Source organism: Boleophthalmus pectinirostris, unplaced genomic scaffold, assembly GCF_026225935.1.
Source record: "Boleophthalmus pectinirostris isolate CB_2022bp ecotype Guang Dong unplaced genomic scaffold, ASM2622593v1 HiC_scaffold_10, whole genome shotgun sequence".
Lineage (NCBI taxonomy): Eukaryota > Metazoa > Chordata > Actinopteri > Gobiiformes > Gobiidae > Boleophthalmus > Boleophthalmus pectinirostris.
The window spans coordinates 8,682,634-8,704,601 of record NW_026570971.1 but is presented as its reverse complement, the minus strand read 5'-3'; the positions used below and the strand labels follow the sequence as shown (position 1 = coordinate 8,704,601).

Below are 21,968 nucleotides of genomic sequence, written 5' to 3'. Positions count from 1 at the left end.
CGAGTTCGGTGAATCTTGTAGTCTTTAAAGAGTGCTCCAGATGTGTGGCTTTGTTAATCAGAAACACCAAACTGGACAGAATTAGGACAGTTCTGTGCGATGTCACGTAGTACTTTAAACTGCAGTGACCGCTAGAGGCAACATGCGCTCAGGTTGCTGGATGTTTACCTAGTTTGAACTAAAACGGCCAAAAAAGGACCAGAAACGGTAGACGTACACAGAGGTTTGTAACAAAAAAGTTGATTTAGTGTTTAGTTCCACTTTAAACGCCAAGATTGCATCAACAGAGCAGCGGTCCACAGGAAGAAAAGTTATTCCGGTAATAACTAAGCTTGTCATATTTTTGAAAATGGATCTGGTCTCCGAAGATTCCAAAAGTGCTACGTTTGCAATTTATAACGACCACATGTGACCACTTTACCTAGGGATGCACCGATATGATACGATTTGCTGGTAAATAACAACAACGTAACACATTTGGATCAGTTTTGTCTTATTTTATTTTTGTTTAAAGGAAATTAATGCCGTTTTCATTCTCTGTCTGGTATCGGTTGATCCTTCAAGGTCTAATATTACACAAAATAGACTCTTTTGAGCTTTTAGTCATATTTATAATGTTGTTACAGTCCAATGAGGTTCATTTGGTTTTCCGATATTATACGTTATTAGGTTCTTTTTCCAGACCAAGAGTTTGTTTTTCATACCTGACAGTTTCGACTGATCACTAGCGGTCTTCCTCAGAGTGGTCACGTTCAGTACACGAAAAAAGGAACATAGAACAGAATGCGAGAAGAAAACCGTGAAGGTGTGCACACGAGCAACAAAACACAAAGCGGAATAGGAACAACTCAAATCGTCCGTTTCTGTCCACTGTAAAAGAAAGAACCACATTATGGACTGGGACGGAGCAAACATCCTTGGGACAGAGGAAAACAAACACTGTCGCTGGATTAAAGAGGCAATCGAAATGCAGAAACTTGCCCACGGAACAATAAACCGGGGCGAGGGGACTTTTTTACTCTCACACACCTGGGATACTGTCCTGGGGAAGTTGGACTGCAGATGGCGCTGTCGTCCTGCCTCCACCGGTACGAAGACAGCGCCAAATCCTGTTTAAATCGACACAGCAACATCACATGACGACTCTGAGCAGTCGAAACTGTCAAGTATGAAAAACAAACTCTTGGTCTGAAAAAATAACCTATAACCTGTAATGTTGTTAGATGTTGTTGTTGTCAGAAACCCCGTGGCATATATACCCCAAAAATAGCAATAAGTTCAAATATTTTTGCAGAGAAACACAAATCTATTACAGAAATCTTTTTTAATTGATGAAGTCTTTCTTTTATAATATTATGAACAACCTGAAATTTTAAGAAAAATGCAATTCAACGCAATGTTTTAACATTAACTTGTAATAGGAAAATAGGAATAAGTCCATTTTTCTTGTAAAATCCTGCACTCGGCTCCACTTTTCTCATTTTTGACATTTTTCTGATGAGGGAGTCACGGTCAACAGTCAAAACAAGTTTTCATTTGTGCTGCTCTGGTGGGAGGGGCCACGCACAGAGACGCTGGAGACGCTGCTATGCTAAGAGGCGCAGAAAATTATCAGTATTTTAATAGAAAATATAATTAAAATATTTTAGTAGAAAATCTGAGGGCCAGATTAAAGGTCTTGAAGGGCCGGCTCCTGGGCCGTATGTTTGACACCTCTGCTGTAGATGATTTCACATCAACCTGCCGAGGGACTGAAGATGGCCACGCTGGCTATAATCTTTACATATTTACATTTCACATGTTCATTAATATGTGCTGTCCCTTTACAAATAAATAAGAATAAGTGTTACAGGTCAGATCTGTGGAGAGGTGACCCCGCTCAAAGTCGGAATGCCTGTTTTTCTAGGTATTTCTAAGTATTTTTGAGCTATAAAACCACCTGTAATTGAATAAATGCAAAGTAGAGCTGTTTAATGTCACACTGTGTAACATTCCAGGCAAATCAATGACATCCACTTTTAAACCTAAAGTATCAGAATTGCTATTGGAACTGAAAAAGCTGGATAACTTTTTATAAAACCTGCTGCTGAAATACCTTTGCTGTCTTTGATTCCACCTTTTTACCAGAAAAAGAGAAAAAAAAAACAAACACTATATATCACATTTAACCCTTGTACGGTCCTGATGTTTTGCAGATGTAAAGAAGGACTGGTCGGATCACGCCCTGTGGTGGGAGAAGAAGAAAACATGGCTGCTGAAGACCCACTGGACCCTGGACAAGTACGGGATCCAGGCGGACGCTCGTCTGCTCTTCACCCCCCAGCACAAGCTCCTCCGCCTGCAGCTGCCCAACATGAAGCACATGAAGGTCAAAGTCAACTTCTCCGACCGAGTCTTCAAGGCCGTGTCCGACATCTGCAAGACCTTCAGTGAGTACAGACGAGATTTATGGATTTGTTCCGGATCGAATGTTCGGTTCTGCTGCAGACGGAGAGGCGTGACGTAACGGCCGCGGGCAGGGTTGAGGGGCAGCGCTGTGTTTTCATAGTGAGGAGTGTGTTGTTCTGCGAGGAGATGGATGAAAGTTTATTTAACTTTTGAAAATATTTATCGCTCAGTAAGCTTCATTAGACAGAGAAATAAGTTCTTGTATGGGGCATTAACTCCTAACACACAACAGATCATCAGCGTGCGTCCTGCTACTGCACATCACACCGGGTTTGTGAAGTTGTCGTGTACAGTTTTGTATCACGCGTCAACACGTACGATTAATCAAAACAAATGGATGTGGATGATGCAATTGTGGACGCATCTTCAGCAAATTAACGTAGATCAGTCCCACACAGATTCATTATGAAATACAATCTGCAGACTTAAATTATAACCAGTTGGGCTGTAATATAACACATTTAGATTTATGTAATAATTAGTGCTGTCAATCAATTAAAAAATTTATCGCGATTAATCTCATGAAGTTCATAGTTAACTCGCAATTAATCACACATTTTTGTCCCTTGAATAATCATTTTAATGCTCTTATCAACATAGAAAAGTGGTTTGCTTTGTGGAAATGTAGTTTTATTGTAACTGTGTTTGTGACTGTATTTGTTTGCTGTGGTAAGGGCGATGATGTCATTACACGGTGCTGTTTGTTTACATGTCGCGCAGCGGTGCTAACGCTTTAGCAGAGAAAATAAGTCCAGCGGCAGAAGTATCTATTAAACAGTGAGACAGATATGAGTCCTTTTATGATGTGCGCTCCTCCGTGAGTTTATGGATGTAACAACAGCTTGAAGCAGTAAAAACAGCCGGAAGAGAACTTCTGTCTCTGTCTCTACTTATTGAAGATCAGCGCGGATTTGCTGTATGTTTTGGAGTGGAGTTTATTTAGTGTTTTCCTTGTGTGAATAACGTCAGCGCACCTGACAGGGCTTCTCAGTTTCTTACAAATTGTTTTGCTTCCTGTTTACTGCCGGATCCTGTAGTTTTTCTAACATTTCAGCAGTGACCATAGTTTATGAAAAAACGAGTTTGGGATAAAAAAAATTTATAAAAAAAAACCTTGTTGAAATTGTTTTGCATTAACTTATTAAGAACGTGATATTTTTGACAGCACTACTACTAATTAAATACAATATTTTTGAAAAAACAAAATAAAATGCATCAAATTAGAAAGTTTACTGTTCAACTCAATCAGCATGCAGTGCAGTTAATAGTGATTAATCGTATTTCGAAATCATGATTAATCTGTTTATTTATTTATTTTAATTGTTTGACAGCACTTGTATTTACCCATCTTATGGGTTCAAATATGGCCCAGGAGAGATCTCTAAATTACTGAAACATGCTTGGATGACATCTAAAACCTCTTCAGGCATGTTTTTGATGAGGGAATAACTTTATAACATGGTAGAGAGCTCAAAAAATGCATAATACCCCGCGCTTTAAATGCTGACGTTGTGTCCCTGCGCAGTTGGAGCAGAATAACAGCCACATCAGTGACTAATAGTCTGTCCCTAGGCAGCTGTGGCTTTAGAAGTATCTTAACAATCGCAAAGTGTGGCTGAGTAAATGAATAATGGGCGACTGTAAAATACTTTGACAGTTCACTAAAATTCCACGCTTTACAATCTTTTCAGTTTGTAAAGCAGCCGCATGCTCCGGCAGAACGAACATTACAAAGGTTACACGCTCTGCAAATCATTTTCAAGAGCTTTGTTGGATCCAGCTGCTTTATAACCAGTTCTTTGAATGTTATGTAAGCAGAATGGACTAAAGATGGGCTGCGGTTTGGCCCATATATCAGACCGGTATGTAGGCCTGTCACAATAACAAATTCTGATGCACGATATGTCGCTACAGAGAAATACAGCGATAAACGATAATATTGAAACTACTTATGCCACTGTCACAAAACAAAGATAATCCCAGTAAACCATTTTTAAATAGATGGTATTATTAAGAAGCCTGAGGAGCAACCACTAAAGGGCAGAATGAACCGATAATTAGCCTTAACAGTCATTTATTCCACCCTCTACTGATCAAATCTTACATTATTACAAGAGATGAGACAAGATCTCGTGCCACAAGATCTCATGAGAAAAAACTGCTCCAGGATTGTGCACACATGCTGAAAATGATCTTGAGAGAGTTTTTTTCCCTCATGTATTTACATTTGGATTGGATAAAAAATGGTGAGGCCAAAATCGGGAACTGGATTGAATTTATTTATTAGAAATCATGTCAAAATCTCCCACTATTGTCTCGTCTTGTCTTTTGGAAACTGTTTGGTCTCACCTCGAGTTACTACATAAAAATGGCAAAAAAATAAATAAAATAGCCCCAAAATATGAGGGGGTCTGGAATCGAAAATAGACTTTAAAATGTATTAGAAAATATGTGTATCAGATTCTTGCCTGGCAATTCTATTTTGTATAGATGTACAGTTGCCATAAAGGATTGTTACAACAGGGAATTTGAAATATGTGTAATAAATGATCTTTGTTTTTGAATGAAAAATGACTTACAGAATTGAATTAAGAATCGTTTTAGAATCAAGAATCATTTTAAAATCAAGAATCGTTTTAGAATTAAGAATAGTTTTAGAATCAAGAATTGTTTTAGAATCAAGAATCGTTTTGAACTGAACCCTGACCCCAATAATGAAAATTAATTTAAAAAAATATTAAAAATAGCTTCAGAATTGAATTAAGAATCGTTTTAGAATTAAGAATAGTTTTAGAATCAAGAATCATTTTAAAATCAAGAATAGTTTTAGAATCAAGAATCGTTTTAGAATCAAGAATCGTTTTGAACTGAACCCTGACCCCAATAATGAAAATTAATACAAATTTATTAAAAATAGCTTCAGAATTGAATTAAGAATAGTTTTAGAATCACAAATCATTTTAGAATTGAGAATAGTTTTGAACCAAATCGAGACCTCAATGATAAAAATGAATCAAAATTACTGTAGCTTCAGAATTTAATTTAGAATAGTTTTACAATCAAGAATAGTTTTAGAGTCGAGGAATCATTTTTGGATCGAATAGGTACACCAATAATCGAAATCGGATCGAATCACCAGAGACTTAAAGATTCACACCCCTACAAAATACACTACTACTCAAAAGTTTTAGAACACCAGTTTTTCCAGTTTTTTACTATTTACTGTTGTACCATTTCAAGTTCTTCATTGGATTTGCACGACTTGAATTGCAATAAATAACTGGAAAAATTAGGGTGTTCTAAAACTTTTGACCGATAGTGTATATTTGCGTCTTTCATGTTTGAACGATAAGTCAATATAATAATTATCGTGACAGTCCTACCAGGGTTTGACCTTCAGTCTACGAGTCATTTGTCTCATATTTTGTTTGTGTATTTTCCTTAGACAGATTGTCGGCCAAAACCTTTTTTTTTTTGACCACACTTGTGTCCAGTCCATATGGGGGCACGGCTTTAATAGGTGTTTTCCATTAGTCCCTATTGCTCTTGGTCTCACTTTATCAGACCTGGCACCTTTCAGTACCGCCTTCCTCCTCGGGCCAAAGCGAGCCAAGCACGTACTAATCACACAAACAAAAGAAAAAAAACATCAAAATGAACCGAACCTGTGGGCCTTGGCTGCTCTGAATTTACATTTCTTTACATTTTATCATAAGGAAAGCCGAAGTCCCCCACTGTACTATTTTGGGCAAGGTTGTGGAACGGTAAACAATGGCGTCCTCCCCGTGACCTGCGCATTCTCTCTGTGTTATGTGTGTGTGTGTGTGTTCTGTTTGGTCAACACGCCTTATCTGTCTGGGGCAGATTTCAAATGGAGACAAACGCTGCTTTTAGCTTTACGCCTGGACTTTTTAGGAAGTGGTAATAAGGGCTTTTCGGACAAATGGTCATTGATTAGCAGTCCGGGCATTCCTGCAACAAAATGAGATGCGGACTGAAGTGGATTCCCTGTTTTAGTCGAGATGTAGCTTCGAGACACTGGAATATTTAACCCTTACATACTATTCGGGTAAATTTTGACTCATTTTGACATTCAACAGTAGTAAAAATACCCTAAACATCATTCTTTGATCCTGAAATTTGATGACTTTTCCAAAATTTTGCCAAAATACACAAAATGTTATACGTTTATATACCACTGCTTTGAATGCATTGACTAGTTTGAAATAAGCATAAGGGCTGCAGTGGATAAAAATGGTTATATTATAAATTCCAACAGACTATTCATGTCAGTTTCAAATGTAATAAATATCATCATCATATTGGCTTTTATGTTTTTATTTGTTTTGTAAAACAGGACATGATACTGTGTGATAGTAGATGTTTTTCTCAAAAAACGAGTGTCGTAAAACTTACAAAAATATGCTCTTCCTGCTCTCTGAAACATTATATTTATGTATTACATATATTTATTGATGTGGGACAGTCTATTTATTTGGTATAGACACTTACTGTAAGGGAATTCTTGGTCTGGGCCAAATTTGACCTGGACCACATTGTGAAAGCTTAAGAAATTAGCAGTATGTAAGGGTTAAGTACTTTTCACGGACAAAACATCAACTTGTTTTAGTCAACAAAAGTATGTGATTTTTACAGTCTTAAAAACAGAACTGGTTTGCTGTGGTCCAAAGTTATCCGAATTATTCACCACGATGAGTTTAAAAGAGCTTATAAATACTTTTAACAGACAAAACGTCAACTTTTTGTAATTGTTTTTGTCAACAAAACTGTTATTTTTACTGTCTTAAAAACAGAACTAGTTTGCTGTGGTCCAAAGTTATCCTAATTATTCACCATAACCCCGACTTTCAGAGGCCACAGTCAAGTTTTTTTTTTGCCTTCACGGCAATGCAGCAACCACTAGCATGCTAACAGCGCACTTCCCGATTACTGGACAAAAGGAAAAAAAAGCAGTGGACTCATTTTGACCTCAAGAGCTGATGCCTGTTCTGGGCCACGACACATTTTATTAAAGGGACAGTCCAGAATTTTGGACATAGTCATTTCCTCGTGAGCCAGAGTGTTGGAGACGTGTGGAGACACTTTTTTAAAATATTCCATCCAGTCCTTGTATTTGCAGAGGTCGCTGGTGCTAGACTAGTGCATGTCAATGGCCATAGTTATCCTGCCACTAAAAACAGTCCTAACCACTCCACAAAACACCTGAAGCAAATCTATTATTACACCAGACTGTCAATGTAAATGTCTGTGTTGATAGAATAATGTTTGAACTAAAACTAACCTTGCATCGCATGAATCGTCGCATGTAGACGGACTATTTTCTCATATATCAGTCCGCCGCCGCCGAGCTTTCTATCAGAAGTACAAATCGCTGCTGCTGCTCAGACATAAATCCTTCAAATGCAAGGTCGGTTTTACTTCTGAAATGATTCTATCAACACAGACATTTACATGGACAGTCTGGTGTAATAATAGTTTTGCTTCGGGTGTTTTGTGGAGTGGGTAAGACTGTTTTTAGTGGCAGGATAACTATGGCCATTGACATGCACTAGTCTAGCACCAGCGACCTCTGCAAATACAAGGACTGGATGGAATATTTTAAAAAGTGTCTCCACACGTCTCCAACACTCTGGCTACAAAATTCCGGACTGTCCCTTTAAGATATATTCTTATTTAGTTTATTTAGTTGCACTGTGTAACGGTTTGGTTTGGGGGTTCGTCAGCCGCTTGTTTCCATGGAGATGTCATTGCTTTGCTTGGAATGTTCCACAGTGTGACATTAAACAGCTCTACCTTACATTTAGTCAGTTAGAGTTGTTTTTACAGCTCATGAACAGAAAAAAAAAAAAAAAAACATATTCTGACTGTAAGCGGGGTCGCCTCTCCACAGATCTGACCTGTAACTTGATGTGGTTTGGTCTCCATGTCGATAGAAAAGTTCAGTTCCACACTGTGAGACAAGGATTTGACAGACTCTCCACCGGAAAAGTTACAGAATGCACGTTTAAGTCAAAAAAAATATGTCATTGATGAAAAGTAATGAATACTGTCTTGAGCGGTGACACTGAGTGCGTATACATGCACATCAGTAACCCGGTTATTAGCCATATCCCGGTTATGTCAGTATTCGGGTTACTGCGTTTACATGCGCACTGAGAAACCGGGACACTCATATCCGCGTGTACATGATCAAATGGAGTATCCCGGTTTCTTGACATAATCTTACAAATGCGCAGGCGCAAAAATTAACTTAAATCAATTTCATAAACCAGGAAAAATACAAACCGTGAGCTCCTTTAGCATAAGAAGCTAAGGAGCTACGAGATCTCCCACAATCCACTGTGCAGATTCTTCATTAAAATCTTCTGCATAAATAAACTCAACTTTACAACATATAAACCATAAACACTATAGACACATCAGCCCGTTTGATCAGATAATTCAGCTGTGATCACATTTGTTTACGTTTTACAGAAACGAAACTTAAGACCGTTTGGCTAATTAGCATAAACTGTTAGCGGCGATAAAAACAACTCGCTCCTTGCGCCGCTGATGCGATCAGTTTCTTTTGGACTAAATGACACGACTCTGTGGATTATGTGTGTTATTTCTGTGACAGAAGAGGCGCTAATGATGGTAAGTGTGTTCCGTGCGTGTGTTGTATAGGAGATAGTTCATGTTTTAGCTTTTTCAGCGTCACACGAGTGCAGGTCGTACGAGTGCAGATTGTACGTGTGCAGGTTTAGCGCAGCTCTTTATTTTACAGTCATTTCACTCGTTTGGTCACTTTATTTATGTTGGTCAATTTATTTATGTCACTACTGTTGTGTTGAGAGGCTGGAAAGTGTCTTTTGGACGCATGCGCACTCAACTTTATGTTGCAGTAACCGGGGTACTGCGTTTACATGCCACAAGTAACCCGGTTACTATCGGAATAAACCAGCTACAGTAACCCGGTTTCTAATAACCGGGATACTGCCATAACCGGGTTACTGAAACCGGGTTACTGCGTATACATGCACCATCAAGAAACCGGGATACTCAAAAAACCCGATCATAACCGGGTTATTGATGTGCATGTATACGCACTCACTGGCTCCAAACTGTTCAATGAGAAACACCACAAACATTTGACCCCGATGACCCCTGAGTGACACGCCTACTTTTCCCTGACCCCGTGACTCTTTGGCCTTTTCCCTTCCACTCCCTCACGGTTATAAGTTACAAGTTGGGAGTGGTGTACCTGTAAAAGCTTTTATCGAATGGGGTCACAACACACCTGTACGCTCTTTCTAAAGTGTTACTCCATAGATTTGACCGATATTTATAATAATTCTAACTGAATGTTGGACTTTTTATTACATTATTGTTGGCACTAGCATTGTCAAAAATCAGATACTAATCATTTTGTTTTGATGTGATCGTGGACGAGGAATTTTGTGCTTTCTTTGTCATTATTGTTGGTTTGTGCGAACATAAACGAAAACAAAGCTGATATCTTTAAAAAATGAAGATAAGACCTAAAAAGAAAAAGATAAGTGACTGTATTTCTGTTAGAGGGGTTAGTTTATGGAACAATCTGAGTGATGATTTCTAAAAAAGTGTAACACCGTAGAAGCTTTTAAGAAAAAAAAAAAAGAGTATAAAGCATAATGTTTTTGCAAGATATAGAGCTCTGGAATGAATGAATGATGTCGTAAGTGTTGTAAGTGAAATTGTAAATGCAAACTCGCTGTTCATATGCCACGTTCTTTCTTGGATTTCTGTCACTGTTTAAGAGGTTTTGGCTTTGTAAGTACTTTTTACTTCAGCCTAAACCCTTTCGGTCATGATCCGTGGGGCTGTAGTCTCTGTTTTGTTTTGTAGTCCTGCATAACGACCGAATAAAAACGTCTACTACTAATCGATACCACACAGATATAAGGCCACATGGGAATAGAAAAGAAAGTACTATTATTTAATGTTCATGTTTATATGTTAAACTAGAAAAGCTTTCAGAGAGCGCAGACCTCCGCCAAGGACTACCCCCATTTTTTTATATAAATTGCGATAAAATCAGTCTTCTGGATCAGATCCGGATCAGCCTTTGGAATATGAAAGAGGATCCCATTGTCCATCCCTGAGTCAAATTTCATGGGGTTTGGTCAATAATTAACCGAGATATTGAGAAACAAAATTTTTGGCCCCATTTACCACAATGTTAACTAAAATTTCAAAGTGATCCAGAATCCAGGATTTCTTCCGGATCACCCCCAAAATGAAATCAGTTCTTTCTTTTCACATTTCCAACAAATCCTGAAAATTTCATCAAAATCGGTCCATAACTTTTTGAGTTATGTTGCTAACAGACAAACAAACAAACAAACAAATAAACAGACAAACGCCGGCAAAAACATAACCTCGTTGGCGGAGGTAATAAAGAGTGTTTTTAATTACAGCATCGAAAGCGAGTTTGAAAGTTTAGTATCGTAAAGTAAATGAAAATCCTTCAGTGTTCGGTCAGGAATAGGACTGTCAAAAGTATTGAAAATCAAATGCAATCTAAAAGTTTTTTTATGGAACGGGGACACAACACATCTGTATTCCATTTCTAAAGTGTTGCTGCATAGATATGGCCAGTTTTTATAATAATTGTGACTGAATGTTGTCAAAATTATCGAAAATCAGATACTAATCAATGCCAAAATTACTATCAAAACCAAGGGCGTAGGTTTGGTCACAGCTTTGGTGGGGACATTATCAGCTTTTCCTTTTTCAAAATTGTTCTTGTGCAACAGAAAAACATTCCAGATAACAAATAACATTAGCTTATAAAATACAACCGCTGCATTATTGGGGTCTTGCGCATTGAATAAGTGAGAGGTGGTTTCATTTTTCAGTTCGCCAAATGTACAGTTTGTGTCCATTGTTCTTGTACTGCGATGTAGAAGTTTGTAGCAGATTTCCCTTTGCTTGTTGGTGATGAGATATTTGTGAGGTCATGTCCGTACATTTTTCCACGAGTATTGCTCATTTTGGGAGGTGCACTTGTGGTAATAGTCGCTCCTTTTCCACTGCGACTCATTATAAGGCAAGTTTAATTGAAGGTGAAGCCAAGTAAGTTCCTTTTGAAAAGTTTTTTAAAGATTGTTGCGCAGCGTCTTCACTCACGCCTGCTCAAGCTGCCGTCTTCAGGTGCTGGCCCTGTCCTGCCGCTTCCCCAGTTTAGTTTCTCCACTAATGACCTGGGGTGTGCATTGCCGTGAATCTGACGATACGATACACATCACGATATGCCTATCACGATTCAATATAACCTGATACTAAAACAAAGGATGATACTGTGATTTATCGATAATTATGTAGTAGCATTCATAAGAACAAAATTGACTGAAATACAATTTATTTAATTTTTAAATCATGAGAACAGTAAATTGAACTGAAAAACATGACTTTCAGATATGAATTCAGACACATTTTGAATCGCTATAAGAATCGCGCAATGAAGTATCGCGATATATCACTGAATCGATATTTTCTTACACCCCTACTAATGACATCGCTCTGTTGCAGCCAATGAAATAGCGGCATCTCCGAACGTCTAATAAACAAAACGTGAACTAAAACGTGTTAAATTAATACTACTGAGTTTGGAAAAATATCGGAATAAATGTATACTTTTATGTATTAAAATAAAATGGCAAATATTGGTAGGAACTATTTTGTCTTCCCCAAATATTGGTTGTGACATGTCCCCACCGTCCCTATGTGAACCTACACCCTAGATCAGGGGTGTCAAACTCATTTTGGTGGGGGGCCGTATCCAACCTACTTTGATCCCAAAGGGGCCGGATCAGAAAACTCATAGCATATATACCCCAAAAATAGCAATAAGTTCAAATATTTGTGCAGAGAAACGCAAATCTATTACGGAAATCTTTTTTTAATTGATGAACTCTTTGCATGCAATTTCAACACAATGTTTTAACGTTAACTTTTATGCAAATTGGAACGAGTCCATTTTTCTTGGAAAATCCTGCACTTGGTGTCCACTTTTCTCATTTTTGTTATTTTTCTGATGAGGGTGTCACGGTCAACAGTCAAAACGATCGTCCTTTAAGAGCGTTTGGAAAGAGACAAGTCTTCATTTGTGCTGCTCTGGTGGGAGGGGCCACGTACAGAGGCTCTGGAGATGCTGTTATGCTAAGCGGCCCAGAAAATTACCAATATTTTAATAGAAAATTTAATTAAAATATTTTAGTAGAAAATCAGCCGAGGGCCAGATTAAAGGTCTTGGAGGGCCGGATCTGGCCCCCGGGCCTTATGTTTGACACCTGTGCCCTAGATCGATACTAGATACTCATTTGAGCAGGTATCGATACTAAAAAAGTCCCATTTGCAGGACAGAAATGAACCTTTCCTGAATGACTTTAGAATAATTGGGAATAGAAAATATAGTACTATCATTTAATGTTGAAAATCACATTCTATTGTCTGAAGGAAAGGGTGTTTTTAATTACAGTACGCAGGTTTGAAAGTTTAGTATCGTGACAACCCTACAGCGCACACTCTGTTTTCCTATTTCTCAGGTTGTAGTAGATGCTGAGTTGGCAGACATGTGCTGTTGTGTTGCAGACCATGTGACCTGCTCCATAGGCTCCAGTCATGCTCAGGATTTCATCGCATTCTCGCATGAAGAAAGCACAACTATTTGGACAAGACATCCAACATTCTGTCTGCTCCTGGTGCTGATCTGGGAGTTTGATTTAAACTGATCAGCTCTCCAAAGTAATAATAAAAACATGTGTGACAGTTCCCACACGGTTGGCCTTCACTGCTTGCAGGGGAGTTCTGGAAAAAGGCAAGTTCAGTGGTCAGATCCGTTATGGTTGTGGTGTCAAATTGAGTCTCACAGAATCAGTTTTAACGCTTTCCCAGAGTTTATATGAGTCCAGTTTGTTTTAGAGTTAATTTAACATATTTGAAAATGGTAATTACGTAACACTGGACCAGAGTACTAGCCAGATTCATCAGCCGGTTTCACTTTGTAGAAACCGTCTGATCTCGCAGCATTAGGATTCGTTCGCTTGACGGTAGGCGGGTGCTTTTTTTTCAAGCAATCGCTGCTATTTGGTCGTGACATATGTAATGCGCCACTAACAGGGCTAACTGGTATATTAAGCTTTTCCCAAATCCCGTAGGAAGAAGGACAATAACGTCTTTCCCTTGATTAAATTTACCAAACATTCTCTTTGTTTGGGCTTTAAATCCTCGATCTCGTGAATCGTTGCCAACACTGAATGTATGGCTCTTTGCTGATTGGCTGGTGCCCGGACTCACACTTCCAGGGTTCTTGGAGAGTTAGAATACACACAGGTGTTTTATTGTTGCATTTAATTTTAGTTAACTTACCATCTTAGGGAGTTCTAACTAGTGTAAATTGATATATAGACTCAATACTCTATACCAGGCATGTCCAAACTACGGCCCGTGGGCCAAATGCAGCCCTTGGACAAATTTTTCTTGGCCCTCAGGCTTCCAGGTGAATTGGCCCAAATGACCTTGCATCAATTAAAAATGAACTTTTTACTGCAAGTTTTTTGAAAATCTACTTTGATAAAGCCAATATTGAAGATTTAATGTGCGGTTTTGAGGATTTCAGAGCGAATAACAACTCATGGCTCATTCTAAAGTGTTAAACATGCACATATTTCAGTTATTCACTGTATTGAGCTCCAGTCTATGGCCTCTCGATCGGCCCTCTGCTTCATCTGTGTTTAGAAATGTGGCCCTTGATGAAAAAAGTTTGGACACCCCTGCTCTACTCTTTCTTTAGACAATATAATGGGATTTTCAATATTAAATTGTAGTGCTTTTTTCCATTCCCATGTGGTTTTATAACTGTGTAATCCCTCAGTGGTGCAGGTAGGTTCCAGAGTGGTCCATGGGCGTATACTAGTCTATGTGATCTTTCATTCTGAATCATTAGAATTCCATCATTCAGTTCATTTCTGTCCTGTGAATCTAACCTTTTTTTTAGTTCAAATGAGTATCTAGCTTACCTGGTAGTTGTAGTATTGGTTAGTATTTAATTTTCAATACTTTTCACAGACTTTCTCCTGACCGAACACCGAATGACTCCCTTCCTGCGTGCACAGGTTTTCACCAGAGTCATCCAGGCTTCATAGAACCATAGTTACATTGGTTACGTTTGTTGATTCGCTTCTGTCAGGCTCTGAGTGACTGACAGGCAGGTTTAAGAAATCCCAGAGAAGTGTGAGCGCTCAGACGAAGCAGGTCATTTATGATCTGATCAGCTGTAATAAAACTGAAGTTGTCACACATGAACACTGAGAAAAAGCTGACGTTTTGCCATATTGCACACTGCTATTGTTAGTAGTTTTATTTGATCTGCACCACATGTCTTCTAACTCACCGTGTAACATAGCGGTGCACATAAAATCTTCAACAGTCCAGTTAAAGTCCAGTCGAATTCTCCCTCTGTCCCTCTCCCAGGCTCCAGGCAGCTGCAGACTCATATTCTATCCCGAACCGAGCGCACGTGCTGGGGCTGACACAACCACAACACAGCCCCCCGGCCCTGGGTGTTCTGTGGTGTGTACTGTACTAGATCTGTGCAATTAATCCAGTATTAAATGAAATCATGATTATTGCTGTAATTGATTAAACAAATACATAATTGGACCCATATTATTCTGTTTTCTGAGCTGTTATAACGTAGTTTCCTCATCGCAAACAGACCTGGAGTCATGTTTCATTTCATTCACACATGTTTAACACACAAATCCTGCATATTTAGGCTTGGAAATGTAAACAGACTAATAATAAAAGGTTAAGCAGACACATATGAATGAAACAAAACACAACTCCAGGTCTGTGAAAGCTCAGGACCCTCCAGAATTCACTCAGTGCTCAACCAGAAAAGTACCTTTAATTGAAAACTATGTTATTGCCCTACTTTTTGCTTGTTTTTGGTGCAAGCTTTTCTACATTTGGTGTGATTCGTCCCTGTTTGTCCTGACTAACCCATGACTGGACTCTAGGGGAAAAACACGTCCTCCTAAAGTGACTGTGCCTGACTGTGATTAGACTCAATATTCTTACGCTGTGGGAAAAGTCAGCAGCGCAGTACAGACTGGTGTCACTTAAAGGTTAAAGCACCGTGGGACTTATAGCCAAATAAAAAACAAATTGACAAAATTAAAAGCTTGTTTTTGGAGTTATTACAATGATAAACTGAGAAACGTGCACGCTTACTATGAGCCGGCTTGCATCTCCACAAACCTGACTCTTATTTACTGCTCCTGCTCTTTGTTTCGTCTTATAATACTTCTCAGAATGGCATAAAATGTATACATATATTTTATACACTGTAGATAGAAGTGGGCCGAGTAAGTGTGACGGCGTTCATAGCGTTCGGATTCAGTCAAATGAAGCTCATCGAGACTTGCGGTTATAGTGGTGAATTTGGAGCCTAGACCCATATTTGGAAACCCGAGTGCATCGTAGCAACCAAAGGGCCAATCCAGAGTGAGGTTGTTGAAGGTTACGCCCCCTTCCTGCTGGGACCTGAGCGGGTCCTTGGCAACACCGTCAATCAACGCTAGTGGAATTGATCTCAGGGAAAGAAGGTGCCTAATTTGTCTGTTATTAATGTGAATATCTTGATTTATGGATGAAATGTTGAAATAAAACGATCAGGATCACAGAGTGGGTTAATACAAACATTTTACCACAAAAACAGCAGTTGCAGCGAGAGGGACAACTGTTTTTCAGTAGAAAGTACATTGGAACTAGAGTCGATGGAGCCGAATCACGTCCATGCTTACTTTTTTATTTGGTACACCTTCCAGTGTCCATTTTTATTTATACAGTCTGATCTCCATGGAGAATCTTCCGAAGTAGGGTTTTAACTTTCTATTTTGAGCGTACAAACATAAGGATTCATAACTTGAAGGATTTGGCGTTGCAAAGATCCCCCAACAACAAACTTTATTTATAGAGCGCTTTTCATACAAAAATGCAACACAAAGCGATTGCTCCCTGTTGTCATCGTAATAATGCAATTCAGATAAAAATAATATTTAAGACCTAGCCTGATTCATCAGCCAGTTTCACTTTGTGGAAACTAACTGACCTCGCAGCATTAGGTTCGTTCGCGTGACAGTAGGCGGGTACTTTTTTATTTAACCAGTCGCTGCTATTTGGTCGTGACGTATGTAATGCACCAAATCCTGTAGGAAGAAGGGCAATAACCTCTTTCCCCTTGATAAAATTCACCAAACATTCTCTTTGTTACAGGTTTAAATCCTCGATCTCGGGAATCGTTGCCAACACAGAATGTCTGTCTTCATCTTCATCCATCTCGAAGATTCGTTTACAGTTGTGCTGTTCCACATAAGGGACCCAGACAGGCGCTTGAGTTTGACGTCATGGCTTTACAGCTCTCCGCTGATTGGCCGGTGCGCAGTCTACAACTTCCGGGTTCTTGGAAACCGTCTAGTGTTTCCTGAACGTGTCGCTGGAGAGAAATGAAACTGAGCGGAGGCAGTAGGTAACGGCAGAAAAGTCCTCAAAGAATCCTTAAAATCAGGAAGGAATCATTCACCTGAAACTTGAGAATTTTCCATGGAATACTTGTGTACAAAGTTGTAGTACTACTGTCAAAGCAGTAGTAGCAATAGCACTGTAACGTATATGTAGTAACAGTAGAAGTACACACTATTTGGAGCAGTAGTAGTCTGACGCAGTAGCAGTACACAAACCTCTTGACCTATTACTTCAAATTCATAGTAGCATGAACAAGTGCTTTGCTGGAGGGACGGTGTCAAAACATCGGGCCCCTGGAGACTCCTTATACGACCACTACATTTTACTGTAAAAATATGACTGTTATTGCTGTTCTTTTCGCGATGATTTACACATTTGGCAAATGTGACCTCAGCCGCAGAGACAATCTTTTAGTTTATGTTTTTAATTTATTTTCCTGTATATCTATTCTCTCTCCACAAATCCAGGGCCTCGTTGTCTTGTATCCTTTCTCCTACCGTGAACCGGCACATTTGACCTTCCAACCACAGTTATGCAGAAACGCCAAGTCAGAGCTGCCAATGAAAATATTTCAGCTGAGCACTTGACAAGAATTGATGTATTTTTATGTTTGAAATATTCTGGAATTTGGAGCATATGTGAAAAAGGGTGCTTAAAGTTCAGTGGTTGCATAACGCTGCATTTGGTGATGGGGACAGGATGGGGCCCCTGTGCAGGTCGTGCTCTTTGCTGAACTTGGAAGATGTTCCACTTAAGGTTGGCAAAAGTATTGAAAATCAGATACTAATCGATCAGTAACGATGCTAGAAAAGTCACATTCACGGGACAGAAATGAACCTTTCCTGAATCGCTTTAGAATGAGCTCGAGTTGTACAAGAAATTGTATAAAAGGACATAGGGGCACCAATTCAGCTTTTTCTGTTCCTATAACGATTTTTTAAAGACAAAATTAACCTTAGACAGAACTGATTCAAATATGTTATGTAGCTGTTATTTATCTCCCATGTAACCAAAGAACTAGCCAATTTCATTTCACTCCAGCGACTAGGTCAGCAATTGGAATACACTTGACGGTTTGCAAGAATCTCAGAAGTTGTAGACCGCGCACCGGCCAATCAACGAAGAGCTGTGAAGCCATAGTGTCAAACTCAAGCGCCTGTCTGGGTCCCTTTTGTGGCACAGCGCAACAGTAAACTAGAAAAGCACTCAGAGAGCGCAGACCTCCGCCAAGGACTACCCCCATTTTTTATATAAATTGCGATAAAATCAGTCTTCTGGATCAGATCCGGATCAGCCTTTGGAATATGAAAGAGGATCCCATTGTCCATCCCTGAGTCAAATTTCATGGGGTTTGGTCAATAATTAACCGAGATATGGAGAAACAAAATTTTTGGCCCCATTTACCACAATGTTAACTAAAATTTCAAAGTGATCCAGAATCCAGGATTTCTTCCGGATCACCCCCAAAATGAAATCAGTTCTTCCTTTTCACATTTCCAACAAATCCTGAAAATTTCATCAAAATCGGTCCATAACTTTTTGAGTTATGTTGCTAACAGACAAACAAGACAAACAGACAGACAAACGCCGGCAAAAACATAACCTCCTTGGTGGAGGTAACAAAGCAGTCGAGATGGAGCGATTGGTTAAATAAAAAAGTACCCGCCTACTGTCAAGCGAATGAATCCTAATGCTGGGAGGTCAGACGGTTTCCACGAAATGAAACCGGCTGATGAATTAGTCTACCAAAGAACAAATTTATAAATAAAAATTCAAACATTCTGAGATGACTATGACCAATAAATAGTCTCATAGCATCAATTTTTATGTTTAGACTATTCCAAACTGAACCAATATCTGGAAATCAGTATTAACACCAGTATCAGACTGGTGCGTCTCTATGGAATCTACCTGGACGAGTGAGGTTACACAGATATGAGGCCGTGTTGTAATATAAAAGAAAGTACTATCATTCAATGTTGAAAATGACATTCTAAAAAAAGTGTTTTTGTATTGAGTAATCTGCATCTTAGTATTGAGTATCGAGTCACCTATCCAACATCTCCACCCACTTCTGCACTTATTTGTTATTCCCAATATTCAGACTGGGCCATACATGCAGGGCTGTAAAATGTCACTTAGCCACTTTAAACATTAAAGTGACAGTAGGAGCAGTTGGAGTTGCAGCAGTGCACATTTTTATATGTATCTTTAAAGTACCCATCCCTCTTGTTGTCAGTGACATCATCAGTGTTGTCTGTGCAGTGACGTAGTGACGTGTACCAGACCAGGCCTATGACAGCAGGCTGCTCTCCAGTCTGTGTGCTCTGGCCCGGGCTCGGCAGCAGCAGCAGGCAGCTCTCTCGCTCACATGGCTGTATAAGGGCACGCGGATAGAGTAACACAGGAGGAGGGAGCGGGAGAGGAGAGGGGCCCATCTGGTAGTCCTTAAAACTGCTGGAATGCCTTTGCTTTAGTTACACAAACCAAACAAGCCTTCTCACCATGGGCCAAGGCGCTCTCCCTCAGCTACCCCTGCAGTCAGCGCTGGAGCCGGCCCAAGGCCTCACAGTGGAGGACTCTTCTACACATGTGTATTGTAGTAAAGTTTTTTTTCATAAAATTTCAATGAACACCAGTGACAATCGTCATTAGAGTGTGTGACAGAGCAGCTGTTACATAAAGTACAACATGGACACTGCAGTGCAGTTCACTTCTGAGACAGTGGATTTTATATTTTATGGACGACACAGATAAAGATATTAAATCAAATTGTATCAAACTATTTTGATGAAGGAACTTTCCATTTCTTTCTCTTAACCCTTCTATGGTCATGAGCTCAGTCATGATGGTCGATACAACAGGTCAAAATAAATTTCTTCTGGAGAAGGGCTGGGCGCTCCCTCAGAGACAGGCTGAGGAGTTCAGTCACACAGTTGAGAGGAGCAGTAGAGGCTCAGGCATCTGCTCTGATGCTTCCTTACGCCTCCTGTGGAGATGTTCATGTCCCTCTGGGAGGAAGCCCCAGGAAAAACCCAGGACACGCTGGAGGGACCCTGTCTTTCTGTGGCCTGGGAACACATCAGTACCCCCTGGAGAAGCTGAACGAGTGTGTGTGGGATGCCTAGTCTTCCACGATCTGGATATGTGGCATGGATGGATGGACCAGTTAGTCTTTTCTGTGAAAAACAAAGAACATCAATCAGAGCATGGCACCCACCCAATGCCTCATCTCTCAAGTCGATTACAAAAGTCCTATCTCATTCTTATGTGGGCTTCGCAATAATAAAACTAAGCCTCGAATATCACTGCAATATTTAATTTATATTACACTGGCAGAGTGAACCCAGCTGCTTATCCAGATGTGAGCTCGTTTCATCCATCCTCCTGCTGACAGAATGGCCGTCTCACCCCCTACATAGCCCCACATCCTGCACAGGAATCCTCCCCTGCACGGCCCTGAGAGCTGGAGCTGCTGACGGATGCTCCTCTGGCTGTGGAGGGGGCGGGGGTCTGTGTGGCTCTGGTTTTGTCATCACCGTGTGTCCCTTTCCCTCCATTAAAGACGTACATGCTTTCCGCATTATTTACTCACAGCTATGCTGCGGTCCATGTGAAGCCCTTGTAAGTCGATGTAGTTTAGAGAAGATACTGACTCATCATATGCAACATGGAAGGATGAGAGTACAGGCTGTTTTTGAAGTCAGGCTTGAAATCCACCATGTACTTTTTGGTTCTTACAGGTTTGTTTAACATAAAATCAAGGTAAAAGTAAATTTATCTCAACTCAAACTGATGGAAGATATTTGAGCGCTTAAATGACCTGAATGTGATTGGTGAATGGATTTTAAAAACACAGAGGAGCCATTCAGGACTCCACCTGATGACATCACTACTCAAAAATCCAAAGTTCAATGAAGTACTAGTGAGTCTAAACACTAACAAAGCTAACAACACTAATGACTCTGGCACAAATTGCAGTGTAGCACTAGGACTGTCATGATATCAAATTGTGTGAGAAATCTCAGTCGAATCAAATCAAACAAAAAAAAATAGTTTACAATATTTAATTTAAAGTTTTTTTCAAATAACACTGAACATATGTGCCTATTTCAATTTTGATGTTTAATTCTCCCTGGTTTATGTGCCCCTGTAGTTCTGCTGCTTCGCACACCGTGAGTGAATTAAGTGTCAACTGAACAAAAGAGAGTTTGTTGCATCACTGCTGTCTCTTTCTCATCAGGGAATTCAACAAATACTTTCTAAGACACGAAAATAAACTCATCGCTTTAAAAGAAGAGAACATGTTCATCCACAAAATGAGCCCATCACACCTATTTCCAACTCAGCATCAGTAACCAATCCTTTCCGTCTTAGGTAATCTTTGAATACTCATTTTTGTGCAGATCTTAATTCCATTTTGCTTGAGTGTGGCGGAAATTTCTTCATCTATCTTTCCTTCTCCAAACAAGTCCGTGATGTATTTAGCTTGGATCTTGATTAGGGCCGGGTATCATTAAGAAGCTGCCGATACGATACATACCTCGATACATAGGCCACGATATGATACATATCTCGATACAGTGTTTTTACGATTCGATACGATTCAATACGATATATTTCAAAATGATTCAATACGGTTCAATAAAAAAATAAAGGCTAAATCATGGCTGTGATACTAAAAGTCTTCACTTCTTCTACAAAGTTAATATAAAACACAAACATTTTAATAATCAAAAACAGTGAAAATGTCAAATGTGTCGAATAAACGAGTTTCCTTCCTTTGAACAAGCAGCAAAACTGTAGCTCTGTAACCAAGTAATTTAGTAAAATATACCAAAAAATGCTCTTGACGATATATCGATACAGCAGCCCACGATATCGATACTGTATCATCACATTAAATGATACGATATATCCATATTTCAATATTTTTGCACACCCCTAAT

At 39.4% G+C, this 21,968-nt stretch overlaps 1 protein-coding gene across 2 annotated transcripts in view; it reads left to right on the top strand.

Annotated features, from left to right (window-relative positions):
* Positions 1-21,968, top strand: part of fermt2 (FERM domain containing kindlin 2) — a 153,426-nt gene that overhangs the window by 64,910 nt on the left and 66,548 nt on the right. For both annotated transcript variants that reach the window (XM_020920599.2, XM_020920598.2), the window contains exon 3: positions 2,196-2,429. In XM_020920599.2, the coding sequence (XP_020776258.1) occupies positions 2,196-2,429 (234 nt within the window). The remainder of the gene's footprint in view (positions 1-2,195; positions 2,430-21,968) is intronic.